This window comes from Colletotrichum chrysophilum (assembly GCF_026319265.1).
Source record: "Colletotrichum chrysophilum strain AFK26 chromosome Unknown scaffold_217, whole genome shotgun sequence".
Lineage (NCBI taxonomy): Eukaryota > Fungi > Ascomycota > Sordariomycetes > Glomerellales > Glomerellaceae > Colletotrichum > Colletotrichum chrysophilum.
Window position 1 is genome coordinate 33,877 of NW_026517504.1, and position 14,218 is coordinate 48,094.

Consider the following 14,218-nt stretch of genomic DNA (forward strand, 5'->3'; position numbering starts at 1 on the left):
AAGCCTCACTCATCTGGTCATGTTGGGCACGCTGTTAGACCATTCCCAAGACTGAATACGAATATTCCAAGGATTGCTTGGCATTGCCTGTTAGCGAGACATTCAAGAACCACCGTAGGTGAATGACAGACAGGCCATCTGACTACTACCATCTACCTAATAGTCCACCGAGAAGAATTGAGAATCAAGTATTCAATGCTAGCCATCTTCACGTCGTACAGCATACGCCAGCCATCATCGCAAATGACACTTCCCAACTTTTGGGCGAAGGTTGCGCGAGACAATGGAAGAATTTCAGGGGAATCAGGTGATAGAAAGCCAAGACAGGTGATGTGGTGAAATGTCTCGGAGACTCCTGTCAACCAACGTTTCAAAACGTTCTTCAATGACTGGCCACATATAACTACGAACGCCCGAACGGTGAAGTTTTGCTTTTCCTACCTGGTTTAAGTGGACTACATGCAGGAGAAAGCGAAAGAAAATAAGAGGGGCTGGAGGCTATGCATGCGGCCGAATGCGCGGCCAGGGAAACACGTGCGCATGTGCACACTGGCATTCTCCCTCGACTTTTCGAGGCCCCATCCTCCCCGGAGTTATTCGGGAATGAGTACCATACACAGGAATCTATCTGTTCATTGACGATGCGACAAACCGCATTTCGACTCGTTCGCACTGGCCCCCAACAACCTTCCCATCCAGTACTTCCATATCACAAGGAGATGCAGCCGTTCGCACTGTTTTCAACGAAAACGCCGCCCAGAATTTGTCCTTCGTTGAGATTGCTTTCCTGAAATCCGTCGTTTGCAACAGTCTTCGTCTCGGTCGGCTTCTTCAACATGCCAATTTGCAACGCACCACCTCCAGCATTGTTGTTCGGGAGGACCTTGGTGACGGCCTTTAGTGCCTCGTTTCCCTCGGAAAAGAAGACTTGCATGGTGCTACGATACAGTAAGTCATGCCGTCCACACGTCCACTTGATAGCATGCACTTACTTCTGTGGCACATCAAGCGTGACGGCCCAATTCTGCCATGTATCAAACTTCAACGGCGTCGTAAACACGACGCTGTTGTTCCGATCCAACATCTTCCAGTTCTCCTTCGGCGGCTCCGTGCCATTCTGACCCAATGGTAATCCGAGCTGCAACGCAAACTGGGCACCGCCGGAGTCGTTTGTTTCGTGGAAGGAGGTGAGATACTCGTGTGTAAGGTTAAGCTTGCGTGCCGAGTCTTGCATCGCAGACCAGTGAAACGTCATGACGCCCTGGTTGGACGCATCGGAGCCGTTGCCAAGCAGGAGACCCGCTCGGCGGAAGCCGAGCTGTGGGTTCTTGCCGGGTGGGGGGTTGAAAATGGAGCGGTCATTGATCGTCACCTCCAGGGGCTTGAACCCACTTCCACCGGTGGCATTGGCGGAGGCGGCTGCATCGAAGCGGGATGGGGTCGGAACAGCGGGGAAGAGAATGATCTTGGACCAAGGGTCGGAGCCCTTAGTGAAGCCTGGGTTGTAAGGAGAAGCGTTCGTGTCGAAGTTTTCGAGGGTGAAGTTTTGCGAGATGCGTCCGTCTAGGACGACTGGGCACTGCACAGATGCAGAGAGTGCACGCACAGCGAGATGGGGCAAAATCATGACGATGATAATCAAAGAGAGTGACTGAAGTGAATGTGAAAACGAATGAATGACTGATCAAAACAACATCCCACCGGCAGCCTCGAATGGAGAGGTTGGTGGAAGATATACCAGTTCGTCGCTCTAACCCCACCGATGTGATACCCGGACTTTATTGCGACAAATAAAGGGGGAGAACCTTAATCTAGCCTTCGTCTGAAGGCTTGTCTGTCGGTGCCGAATAGGATTCTCCACCGTAGCTACAGTCGCCGGGTTCTACTCGCTACCCGCCCATTGGGAATCTGGATAGCTCCGTGTCTTTAGGAATTAAAGTATGATGAGTGGGAGAATGCAAGGGCTTTACAAGGCGAGTTTTGGAGACTTGCATCAAGATGAGACGTGCAGACGAATCATGTTTGTTTTTCGCGTGAGTTTTTCAAGTTGTCGAGTCATGAATCCGGGGACTTAAGGTAGGCGAAAACTGCAATTTCTAGACCCGGCATCCGGGAAGTTGGTAGCGCCCGAACCTGCGAGGTATTAAGATACAATTCCATGGCCGCTCAATAAAATCCTAATCCGTTCTCAACAATGCTCAAGTATGGTGCGGTGATTGCTTGGGGAGCAGAAGGAGAGTTCTGCCGCTTGAATGGGGGAGTATTTCTGCCCAAGCGAGCGGAGTCTTGAATTGCTATTGTCAGCGCCGTCTCTTCATTTCTTCTTACAAAAAGCTTGTCTACCTTTAACTAGGTGCCTTCAGCCGTCAAAAGTAAAACATGTATCTTGTAATTCCTTATTTGCAACCGTGTTGTGTTCCCTTTGGACTGTGATCATCTACGACTGGCGGATCGTCCGCAGTTGAATACGAATGATTAATCCACTTGTTCATACCACAGACAGAGCCTTGTGCTTGATAGACTGAGTATAGTTCTAAGGGTCTCCGGTCTTCTCCGGTAGGCCATCCTTGTCACCAACTCCCTCCCTCCCTCTCCCTCTCTTGTAGTCCTACCTAGTACTAATTGTTCTCTAGTTCTATTCGAGCGGGGCACTTGTTTTCAGACTCTCCGTAGGCCGTGAAAATAAATGCATGGCAAAGTCAATCAGAATTGGTTTAGCTTAGATGTTTATCGTTTCCATTGTCCTGCCTCTAGAAGATTTGTATAGCTAATTGAGTCTACGCTGAAGTTACCGACTGCCGCCCGCTTTCAAAAATGCCTTCCATGTCGTACTCGCCGAATCTCACTTCCGGGCGCAGACCAGCAAACTTCCAAACACCGTCTATCTTTCGATACCAATGCTGATTGTAGCTGTGGGCGTGACCTTTCTTCTCCTCCACCGGCGGGCTCGCATCAGAAAGCTTGATATGGGGAACACGTAGCTGATGGTGTCCAAGGATCTCTGTGTCAGAGATCTTTTCCCACTTCGTGGCACCAACAAAGTGTTGTGTCCTCAAAAGCGGGTTTCCTAGGACTGCCGGGCTAGAAATCATGGCAACATAGTCTGCGGCCGGCATAGATTCCCACAGCTTTCCTAACACGTCTCGATAATCTATCTGTTTTAAAGGCGGTCTGTTAGTGTCTTTCACTTTGGCCCCTGAGTACGATATCGTAAATGTAATGGATTTGTTCTGAGTCAGTCGAGCAGAGCGGGAAACTTACTCGCAATTCAGGAGTGACGCATTTTCGCAGACGGTTCCAATCTTTGGTATCATAGCTTTCTGCCCACTCGAAAAGAGCCGCCGAAACACCGAGGTAGTCTGTAAAAATGCATCTGAATAATCCAAGCACCAAATATCTACTGGCAATCAAGCCGTTACATACCTTCGAAATTGATAATGCCTGTGCTTACAGAAGCCATGATACTTTTGGATTGGCGCGTAGATTTGAGGGTGGTCAATCTTAGTACAGAGTTAACATTCTGTTCTTATGCTAAGGGTTTCTAGTCCCAGTAAAGATGACCAGCACGCAATCTCGGTGTCAACCGGCGATGTTGCCGCAGTCGGCTCCGCGTGGGGCCGCCTACTACAACCAATCTTGGCTACAGCCGGATGGGTGGACACTAAGCTTCACGAACCCAACCATCACTCAATCTACATTTTCTACACTTCACCTGACCAATGGTGTAGAAATTTACGGACATAAGCCTCGGTCTCGCTTTCGGAATGTAAAGTTTACATTCTACGTGAACCACAACATTGTGTTTGAAACTTCCCCCACTTTCCGTTCGACGGAAGAGAGTATCTTGTATCGGGGTTGCAACCTCCGCTCTCAACATTCGACTACATACAACAGCATGCTACCTTCCCTAGACTGAATTTCATACTGTGACTGGGTGGTGCATTCACGGCTGAACGGTCTGCCCAACGACTCTCGAGCCTTCATGGTCATCTTATATTTTCTAGCAGTAACTTGCAAGCCCAACATCGATCCCAAATCTTTTTCACTATTGCCTGCTCAAACAACAGTAGCGCCAGGAAAGATAGACCTCTGGGCAAGAAAAAGAAATCGGCAAGGGTCAATTGTCAACACGTGGTGATTTATCTGGTTGAGGAGCTAAATATTAACCGTGTCATGCGCAAGGAATCTCTTTATTTGCTCTGGGCTTTGCAATGCGCAACTGGTACACACTATTAACCAATTTCTTTGTATTCACTGGAGGATGTGACTATAGTTTCATGCAATTGGTATATCTCCTGGGAATTGGCCATGGTGAGGGCAACAGCACAGCATTATTAATGACTGGAGTAATGGACCTCGATCGTATGTTAGCGGGGCGCTATGTGGAAATTATCTTCCGTGGATTGAGATTATTCATCCAATTTCCCACTTAATTCGTTGGATTTGGTTGTTCTTATCCCACCGGCTGCCAGCAGTGTCTGCTGTGAGTGAACCAATTGGGTCGTGCTCGGCTATGCATGGCTTCGTCCAGAGCCAATGAGACAAGTCCGCCACCCCAGAAGCAGGAGAAAACTGGGTAGATGTCCATACTGTCGTCATACAATTGCAAGTTAATCGTAGTTTCAGCGATCAGTTGTGAAGCGTTGTCGTGCTACATGACAAAGCACTCGCTGCGAGAACTATATATTCTGCCCGGCTCTCTGGTGCCCTCAACATAGTATTCTTGATAGTCATCAGCTACGTTTCCTTGGAAGTCACATCAAACTCGGCATGGGCGTCCCACGAGCATCAAAGCAGTGGCTTCTGCGTGAGAAGCCCTTCGGCGAACCGATTCTAGAAGGAGACAAGTCAACCTTTGTCCTGTCCCAAGCCGATATTCCCCCTCTCAAGGATGGTCAGGTTCTTCTAAGAACTCAATACCTCAGCAATGACCCTGCTCAACGTACCTGGATCTCCCCTTTCGCCAGTCCAGAGCGTCTTTACCTTCCGCCTGTGGATGTTGGCGCAGTCATGAAGTCCATGGGCATCGCAGAGGTTGTCGAATCTCGTAGCTCCGATGTTCCTGTGGGGAGCCTGGTATCCGGTACCCCTGGCTGGACCGAATACTCAATCGACGACGCCAAGAATGTTGCGATCATTGAACCCCAGCATGATCTACCTATCACACACTTCCTTGGCGCGCTGGGTCTGCCTGGACATACGGCGTACTACGCCCTTACGCAAATTGTGAAGGCCAAGAAGGGAGAGGCGATTGTCATCAGCGGCGCGGCCGGCGCCGTGGGTACGATGGCGGTTCAAATTGCGAAGAAGATGATCGGATGTCGCAAAGTATGTTTCGCCATGCTCTATTTTCATAATCGGTATATAGCGATTGACTTTGCTTTTCGTGTTCCACAGGTGATTGGAATTGCGGGCAGCGATGACAAGTGTCGCTGGGTCGAGAAGCTCGGGGCCGACATCTGCCTGAACTACAAGTCCGACGCCTTCAAGCAGCAGCTCACGAAAGAGACTGAGGGTTTTGTTGAAATCTACTTCGGTATGTTGCTAGTTTTTATTTAAGGCTTGCAGATCTCGTAACTAATTTGAGTCCAGACAACGTTGGCGGCGAGATTCTAGACTTTATGCTAACCAGGCTGGCCAAATTCGGCCGAGTCGCAGCTTGGTGAGTTGTCACAACGGCATAATAACTTTCTTACTTCACCTCGAAGTCTAACTTATCATCCCAGCGGATCTATTTCCAACTACAATCGTGACGGCAATGCCGTTGGTTTGAAGAACTATTTCGTACGTGTATCATCCCCTATGAACTGACTTCTCGTACTGACCCAACTACAGCAAGTCATTGCAATGCGTCTGCAAATCACGGGATTCATTGTCCTCGACTGGTTTGAGCATCTGCCCGAGGTTCGAGCCATTCTTCTCGATGAGTGGAAGAAGGGAACAATTGTCATTGCCGATGAGAGTGAGATGGTTGTTGAGGCAGCTTTTGAAGATATACCTCGCACTTGGATGATGCTGTATTCGGGAGGAAACACAGGAAAGCTTGTGACCAAGTTGAAGTACTAGAATATCTTGTCAAGCTGGCAAGTTTTATAGATCTGGCACAATCACTTCATCTCATAAGATCACCAGAGAAGAATTGAATTCGGAACAGTTTGAAGTGGCCTGATCTGCTGAGGCGTCCTTTGATATACATTGAGTGTACGATTATTTTCCATTTTGATCACAACGATGACAAGTGTTTAGATGTTCAGGCGCTGCAGTCCGTAGAATTTCAAGGATGTCTTCCAACCTGTAATCGCTGCCAACCGCATATGCCTTGATACCCACGGAAATAACTGTCCATCGCATTGACAGCATCAGATGGCCAGGACTAGCTGGAGGCGACAGGGACGACACGAACGACATGGAATTTCGAAAGTCTCGCTGAAGTCTACTCTTCTTGATCGCAGGAACATACAGATACCGCCTTGCACATACACATCTGGCTTCCGAGTTGGAGAGCCTTCTTCGTTGTACTCTAGTCTTGCCTATCGAGGGCCACTAAGGACTCCAAGGCGCTCGTCAACATGGAGGCCGACCGTGCCTTCTCCCACCCCTGCTTGTACTCTTCCAGGTTCTCCCCTTCCCCATCCGTCCCATAGGTAAGCCCAAAATCACCTACCCAATTATCAAACGTGGTTTCGGCCTTCGTACGGCAAAGATGGCACAGTATTTTCCTCATGCCTTGTCCGTCAAATCCGGCCCTCGGAAACACCCGCATCACGGCATGATGCTCATCCACAGTGATCAGATCTTCTGGACCGCCGGCCACTTCATGAGTCCCCGGCCCGAAGAAGTCCGCCAGCACACCCATCTGCACCAGTGCAACCTCTTTCGCAGCATGTCGTGCAATAGACGGCGTTGCGCGCAATGCAATCGCGTCCCAAGATCGCTGAATTCTGGCTTCAGTCCATGGACCTTCTGTGCCAGTATCCTGATCTCTAATAAACTCGTGGGGCAACGTTGGCTCCATCCACCTCGAATCTTTTGTCTGCAGAGCGGTGTTCTGGCGTCTCCGACCATCCCATGTCGTGCAGAATGCAACTCAAGACGACGACTTCCATGTCAATTTCCGCACCTGTGAAGTTTGGGTGCTTCTGCGAGATAATTAGCGACCAGTAGGCCGCACGAACCGCGTGATTGAGAACAGCTGTGTCGCAGTTTTCTTTGCAGAAGTCACATGCCTTTTGGCATATTTGCGACGCTGGGACGACAATGCCAACGGATGGGATATGAGGAAGACGCGTCGCGGAGGCCATTGGAGCAAATGCACAATCAGGTAGCTGTGGTAAGTTCAATTATGCTCCTGTTTTACTCCGAATACCTGGCTAGATATAAATAATACATATTCTTGCTATGGAAGGCGGGGTAAAGAGAGGGTGAGACTGACATGGTTACGCCAGTTACGCCAATTACGCCGGTTATGCCAGAGCCGGGTTAAAGGGATGTATCAGCATACCCCAAGCGTTGAGGATCCTCGGTATTGCGTTCAGGTTTTTCAGAATTCATCTGAAGGCTGACAGCAAAAGTGCGGGCCGAGTCAAAAGTTTGATGTCCCTACAGCATGTGAGTCGAAAGTACATGTATTGAAGCCGGAAGAATGGACCTCAGTCCTCGAGAATAATCTTGGAAAAGTGCTCCACCTTCCAGAGCCTCTCAATCGCTGCCTTCAGATCTTTTGGCGCAAACGTCACATCATACATCACCGGCTGTAAGTTCTTCCCCATCATTGACTCATCTCCTCCACTCTTCCCGTTTCTCACTAGCCCTTTCTCATTGTGTTTCCATCATATCTCAAAACCTATCTTGCAGGTTTTCAATGACCGAAGATGATGTGGCTCTCGTGTAGCCCGGTCAATCAACCCCCATTGAAAGTTTCCCCTGCTATTGAAACGTGATTTTCAGCGCTTTCAACGGTTTCAAACTGTGACAACGTGGGCAAACCTTTCCGCGGGGCTGCCCGCATGTTCTTGAAATCATGTTGTACCTCTGGCAGGGCTGATCGACTGACTATCTATTTGGTTCCTTAGTGAGCACACGATGATGAGCAGAGTAAGCACTGCTAGAGCTGGGCTGGACATTATGTTCAGTTTTTCGGGATTCAGCACCAACACAGAAGAGCTGCGTCGGTCGGTCATCGAGCATTTCTCTGCGCTGCTGCGCTGCGTGACAACACAGGGGCATAGCACGGGCGCAGTTTGAATAGTGCAGTGATCGCCGGCCAGGAATACGCTCGGTATTGCCCCACTACCCTTTCTCACTGCTCTTGACTCGAATATCTCAAGTACCTGTAAGGATTGAGCGACCCCTGGCTATTTTGATGTGTTTTTTGATCGCAAACTCCAAGCCAGCAGTACACATACGGGGGGCTGCTTTGGTTGGAGAGATGACATGAACTTCATTTGCTCCCAAAACTGCTTCGGTAAGTGTGAGATAGAACCATCGGATCGGCCGTTTTGATGGTGCCGTGGCATCTGCTTGTATCCCACCGGCTGCCACAAGACACAATAAGGTCTTAACCACGATATGACCCAGTTTTACCCTGATTCTAAAGTGCTTGGATGTTCTCGTTGGTCGAAAGAAGACTACTTTGTAGAGCCAATCATTATGATACTTAGCCCAGCCCGGCCCAGGGGCTTCGGAGCCCTGCAGCAGCCGGCGGGATATCGGGCAGACCGATTGACGGTTGCCGGAGAAAGGAGTACTGATTTGACTGGTTTTCTGCGATACAGAGTGCTCCTAATAAACATTTAAAGCTCGATGGGTCTCCTTTACCTCGATCGGTGTCATGTAACAATCGAACCATCTCTTTTCGCCGTCTTCACACATACAGTCCTTTCTGTTCAAACTCGAACTTAACAATGACAAAGACCTTTGGCTTCCTGGCAGTCCTCATGATGTATGGTAGCGTTCCTGTTTCTAAATGACCGAATACTAAGTCTCAAGCAGGGCGGTTGTTGCCAATGCTGATAAGCACCGTCTCTGCGCCTGTGTCAGAGATCAGCCTCCTGCAGGCATGATAATTGACGATGAAGCCACAAAGGCTGTTGTCAACGCTTCTGATGGACGATTTGTGTATAGTGAGTCAACAAGTTGTGTGGGAATTCAGATCTTCTCTTATAGTCTCCAATAGGTGAAGCTTGGTGGAACATCGGACTCCACAATGCCCCCCACGATGGCTCATACGTAAGCGTTCATCCTCGAATACCAGTACTCTACTAATTCCAGATAGTATCACGCTATCGAAGGAACAGTGAACGGTGCTACTGACGAAGGATGGGTTGGCGGTGATGAGTCAAGTGGGCTTTGCAAGCAACATAATGCTGGCAGCACTTGTTTCTCGCCCGTTGATGTCTTCGTCTGGCAGCATTGTGGCGCAAGTAAGGTTTGCTGGACTTCCAAGGCCGCAAGGACTGATATGTACGGAGTACCTCTCCCAAGCTCATAAAATCAAGCGCGTTTTCTCGATACGGAGGGAAGCTACCATGGATTTTAAGTCACCATGACAGTTTTGCCGCCTTGATTGCTTGTTGGCGCAAGGCATGAGGGAAACTAAGGGGGATGTGACTGTGTTGCTGTTGCGGACATGGGGAATGATGGACCTTACCTAACCCAGGCCTAGATGCCGACTCTCTAGGCCATTGATGCGATAAGCTTTGGTCGCCTCATAACGGCCGACGATGTCTCGGAGGCATGATGTGTGGAGATATGTATGACAGAATTGAGAGGCTAAAGGTTTATTCTCATGTTTGAGCCGTTGGTAGGCAATTGTGCTGAATGCTAACGCTAGATGATCCTCAAAAAGACTGTGCATTGACTCTCTTGCCGCCTCCACCACGCATGCCCAAGTGAGGCAAAAACACAAAGACACAAAATAGAACCTTCGCTCTTGCAATTTTGCCAACCACTACCCAGTTTCCATGCAAGCCCCATCCAGGCAAAGGCTCAGTGAGCTATTCACCCATTCAATAGGACAGGGGAATCAAAACGTCTTCAGTCTAAGGGCAGGTAGCATTGGGATCGTCGTTGGTGGCGCAAGGACCCTGAGTGTATATATATTAGTCTTCTTGAACGAAACTGAGGAAGGAAAAGGAAGAGAAGGAGTGCGAGACAGCTGCCTCCTAAACGCAACACATACACCTGAGCACTGTTACACTGGAATTAGCATACGATGATCGCTGTTGTGCAAAGTCGTGGGAGTACTTACGCAACCGCAATTGCAAGTGCCGGGGATGTACGAGCAGCAGTTTCCAGATGGGCGCACAGGACCCCTCTGAGGGTTACGGGCAAGCACATTGCTACCCGCTTGGCCTTGGCCTGGAACCGCAATAGCCACGGAGACAAAGAGGAGGGCGAGAGCGGTTTGAAGCTTCATTTTGTCGTTCTTGCTTGAAATGTCTCAGTTGATGTGGTTGTGGTTGTTGTAGGTGTTCGAGGCTTGTAATTTGTGGATGTGTTGACAAGTTAAGACTGCTTTATATATTCGTAGAACTACCCATTTGAAGTCTGTCATTACGCATAGCGAGAGTGACTAGGATAGTCCTAAGGCCTTGTGAAAGTCAAGTGAAAAGGTGAGGGGAATCCATCAATAGAGTTTCTCGGTTTACAAGATGTCCCGCCGTTTACACGTACGGGAATTACAAGGGGCCAGAAGATAGTCTACAGTTGCCAGATGCGGAGTCTTGAATCACATTGTGCGTTGATCTACTACTGGCATGCATACCGTCCAGCATAAATTAATTATGATCCAAAAGCTATTGTATTATTTATTAACCTTAATCCCGCGACTGTGACTGTTTGTAAAGGAGCGTCGCTGGTCTTTCGTCGGTGGGAAACCCCTGTTAAGTTCCTAAAGCCCCACGCAGAGTCCGGCATCACCGGAGAAGTGCACTTTGAGTCTTTGGGTAACGAGGATGAGTAGTACCAGTCGTTTTCTTTCTTGTCTCTCAACGTCACATTACTGTATAACACTGGGCCATTGAGGCCACAGAACATGAGATGGGAAACGTGTTTTGCCCTTTTGATTTACTCACTAGAAGTTACCGAACTATTTAGGTAGCCATAGGTTTTCAGCTTGCAGTGTGATTAGAACGAGAAAAGGGTTCAAACAATGCGTTAATAAGTTGTACATCAAAACTTTCTAGTGCGCGAAATGTAATACTGAGATGATGCTTGGTTATGACAGTCATTCCACCAGTCATTCCACCTCAGCGTACTGCGGCACCAGCGGATGAGAATCGAAGAAATTCTGACTAGGTTCGAAATCTAAAAGTCCCTACAACCCTGTAGTTCAACTTGCGGATTTAACAAACTCGTTGCGACCGACGGGTGTAAATATTGTTAAGAGATACCAAAGGCACCTGGGCAAGATGTCTGCGGTGCATGGCGAAGGACCTTATGATCGAGCCCGGCGTTAACGCAGCACCAACGAAGAGTCAAGCTGACGCGAATCCGAAAACGATGGGACAAGGGTGTCGGTGGAGACGTTACAAGCCCCTGTTGACAGGTGGTCCCATCTCAGTACAAATTTAGGTTCAGATGAACTACACTACGGATACGAGCACTACCGCAGAAGCCGAAACCGAATAAGATGGAATCCGCATGACCCCGACGGAGGAGCATCGGCAATCTCCCGAATGAGGGCCCGAAGTCACGCCCCCGTCTCTCCCAAACCAGCCGCTAAGAGCGAAATATGACGTAGATCAGCTTGCACAATCCACAAGAAGCAAAGAAGCAACGAAGCTCATGGAGATTGGCTCCTGCGCGACGCTGTTTGGAATACATACGTCTCGGTCGCTTTCGCAGTTGTGCAAAGAGGTCGTTCCAACTTGCGATACCCACACCTCCGCTTTTCATCCTATTCGACTGACAACACCACGCGGATAGAAGCCAGAGCTAGTTGGAGGTCCTTCCAATGCCTTACGCGTCGACTACCATTAACCATTGCTCCGCATTCATTGCCAACGTATGGTATGTGAAGGACAGTCATTACCCACACAAATTAAAAGGAAGCACACTCGTTCATAGGAATAAAACCTCAAACAAACTATTTTCACCACGCGCGGAAGACTCTGCATTGCTGGGAAACAATGTACGCAAACCCGAACAGGGTGGGCACTGCCTTCGGTGCTCAATGTCTGATGGTGCACGGTTCATCTTATGCTGTCCCAGTGATGTAAGGCCCGCATAACGTCGCCGGATGCTTGTTGTTTTGTTCGGCAAACATTTTCTGTTGGTGTATGCATGCCATCTCAAATCTTAACCGTCTTACAGGGCGTTCTTTGTCTAAGTCATGTTGGGCTGACGCAAATTCCCTTCGCCAACTCACATGCAAGGTGTTGCCGACTCTCGATCCCTCAAGTTGTATTTACCCTTTTGAGTAGTTGGCATAACACTACCCGAGCTATATCGGTACGAATTTGGGAGGTTCCTGCGCTTCTTGCGAAAATGGTAATATGCGCTTTACGCCTGTCAAACATAGCCATACGAAGGAGGGGATGCATTTCCGCACTGAGCCCTGAGATCATCGGATATTCAATTTCAGGCTGCTACTGAAATGAGGTCACTTGGCCAGAAAGAATGATTACGTCGAGATATCAGCTGTGAGTAGTGTCGAGTCCCAGTCAATGTCCATATAGATTTCGAGAACCTCGACAACAATCTCCGAGTGGGTCTGATCAATCGTCTCATCTAGCATAGTGGCGGGCAACTCATGTTGAGAAGGATTTGTAAGAGCAGCAAGTCAAGTACCGGTTCATTTGCGTAAAGTATTCTATTCTATTTAATGTCCTCTACACTAACGCTCAATCCACAACAATAATTTTAAATTACAAAGCATTTACTACGGCTCTGGGATCTCGTGAATTCCTAAACATGACTGTGATTCCGGACCGCCCTTCTTACGTTGCGTCTATCCCAGAGTATGTAGCTAATCATAATAATTAAGACTAAGGGAAGTGCAATTGCCAGATATAACCATAATCCTGGTTGAACATCCAGTCGCAAATGTCCTTTCCGGACGATAAGGTCGATGTAGCCCATATCCAAGAAGCCCTTCAATGGATTTAGCATCAATGAATTCTTCTGGTGATGAAGTGTGTCCACATACCGCAATGAAGGTTGGAGGCAGAAAACAGAGCGTCAAAAGCGCAATTATACGCATGGTGTGAGCTTCAAGGATTGAACGGGCTGTCATTCTCTCCATGGTGTGTGCATTGCGAAGATTGATCCAATCGCGAACCTAGCATTGTAGTCAGCTGGCGTGCGAGTAACCAGGCCTCGCCTGAGCCTTTGACATGATTCTTGTCGCTGTCCTTGAACGTACCATTGTTGTGACTGCTTCAAGTCTGTAAATGATCGACTGAACATGCGTCCGTTGAAATTCGAGCTGTCTCACAATGTTGACAATACATTGCGAAAACTTATCCTTCTCAACCGGTTGCTGGCTGCTTTCCCATAGGATATGACTCTTGTCAACTTCCTGATGGATTGCCTTAATAGTTCTGATGTTGTTCTCGAGGCTATGAGAAGCTATCCTAAGCCTGTCCATGATCTCCAGTGCATCTCTGAGACTTTGCGTGTTTGCTTCGCCTACGCTTTTGCAACTTGGATCTGTATCTTGGGCATCTGTCTTCTTTAATTCTGTCAGCTGGCTTGTACAGATTTGACACCAAGTGAGCTATTGACATACGAGATCTTGAACCACCCTATGCAAACATGCAACGTAGTCTGTCCAGTTGGCAGTAAGGCTTTCAAGCACTGCTGTGGGAAGAATCGCCCAAGATTGATATTGACCCAGTGGAGTTCCAGTCCTAGAGTCAAGGATTCCATCATCCAATCGATCTATCAGTGCTTTGGACGGATTGATGAGGAGGGTGGTTCCCGTTTCTTTCTTGCCGGTGACCTGTACTGAATGGTACACTCCCTCCTGTCTCACCGACCACCGTTGCGCCGCGTGTAGCAGACTTTCTTCCGCATTTTTGGCTGGCCTTCGATTGTTTCGCTCAACGAATTTGAGCAAATAGCACATTTGGAATTCTACATCATTAGCAATGGTAGTCATGTCAGATACGATAATGGAACGAATCACTCACTATCAACGGCGGAAATTCCTCCAGCATTTCCGGAGCCAAAGTGGGCCACGGATCTTCCCAAATATGTGTTTGAACCATCTTGA

General features: G+C 48.5%; 2 protein-coding genes across 2 annotated transcripts; one reads left to right on the forward strand and one right to left on the reverse strand.

Moving 5' to 3' along the window:
- Nucleotides 1–709: 709 nt before the first annotated feature.
- COL26b_013285 (uncharacterized protein) lies at nt 710–1,627 on the reverse strand (the record flags this gene model as incomplete). The annotated part of the gene is made up of 2 exons (XM_053185905.1): nt 710–938; nt 993–1,627. 2 exons carry the CDS (start codon nt 1,625–1,627, stop codon nt 710–712), a joined length of 864 nt encoding a protein of 287 aa, XP_053030157.1.
- Nucleotides 1,628–4,770: 3,143 nt separating this feature from the next.
- COL26b_013286 (uncharacterized protein) lies at nt 4,771–6,066 on the forward strand (the record flags this gene model as incomplete). Its single annotated transcript, XM_053185906.1, has 5 exons — nt 4,771–5,328; nt 5,398–5,536; nt 5,593–5,662; nt 5,727–5,784; nt 5,836–6,066. 5 exons carry the CDS (start codon nt 4,771–4,773, stop codon nt 6,064–6,066), a joined length of 1,056 nt encoding a protein of 351 aa, XP_053030158.1.
- Nucleotides 6,067–14,218: the final 8,152 nt, after the last annotated feature.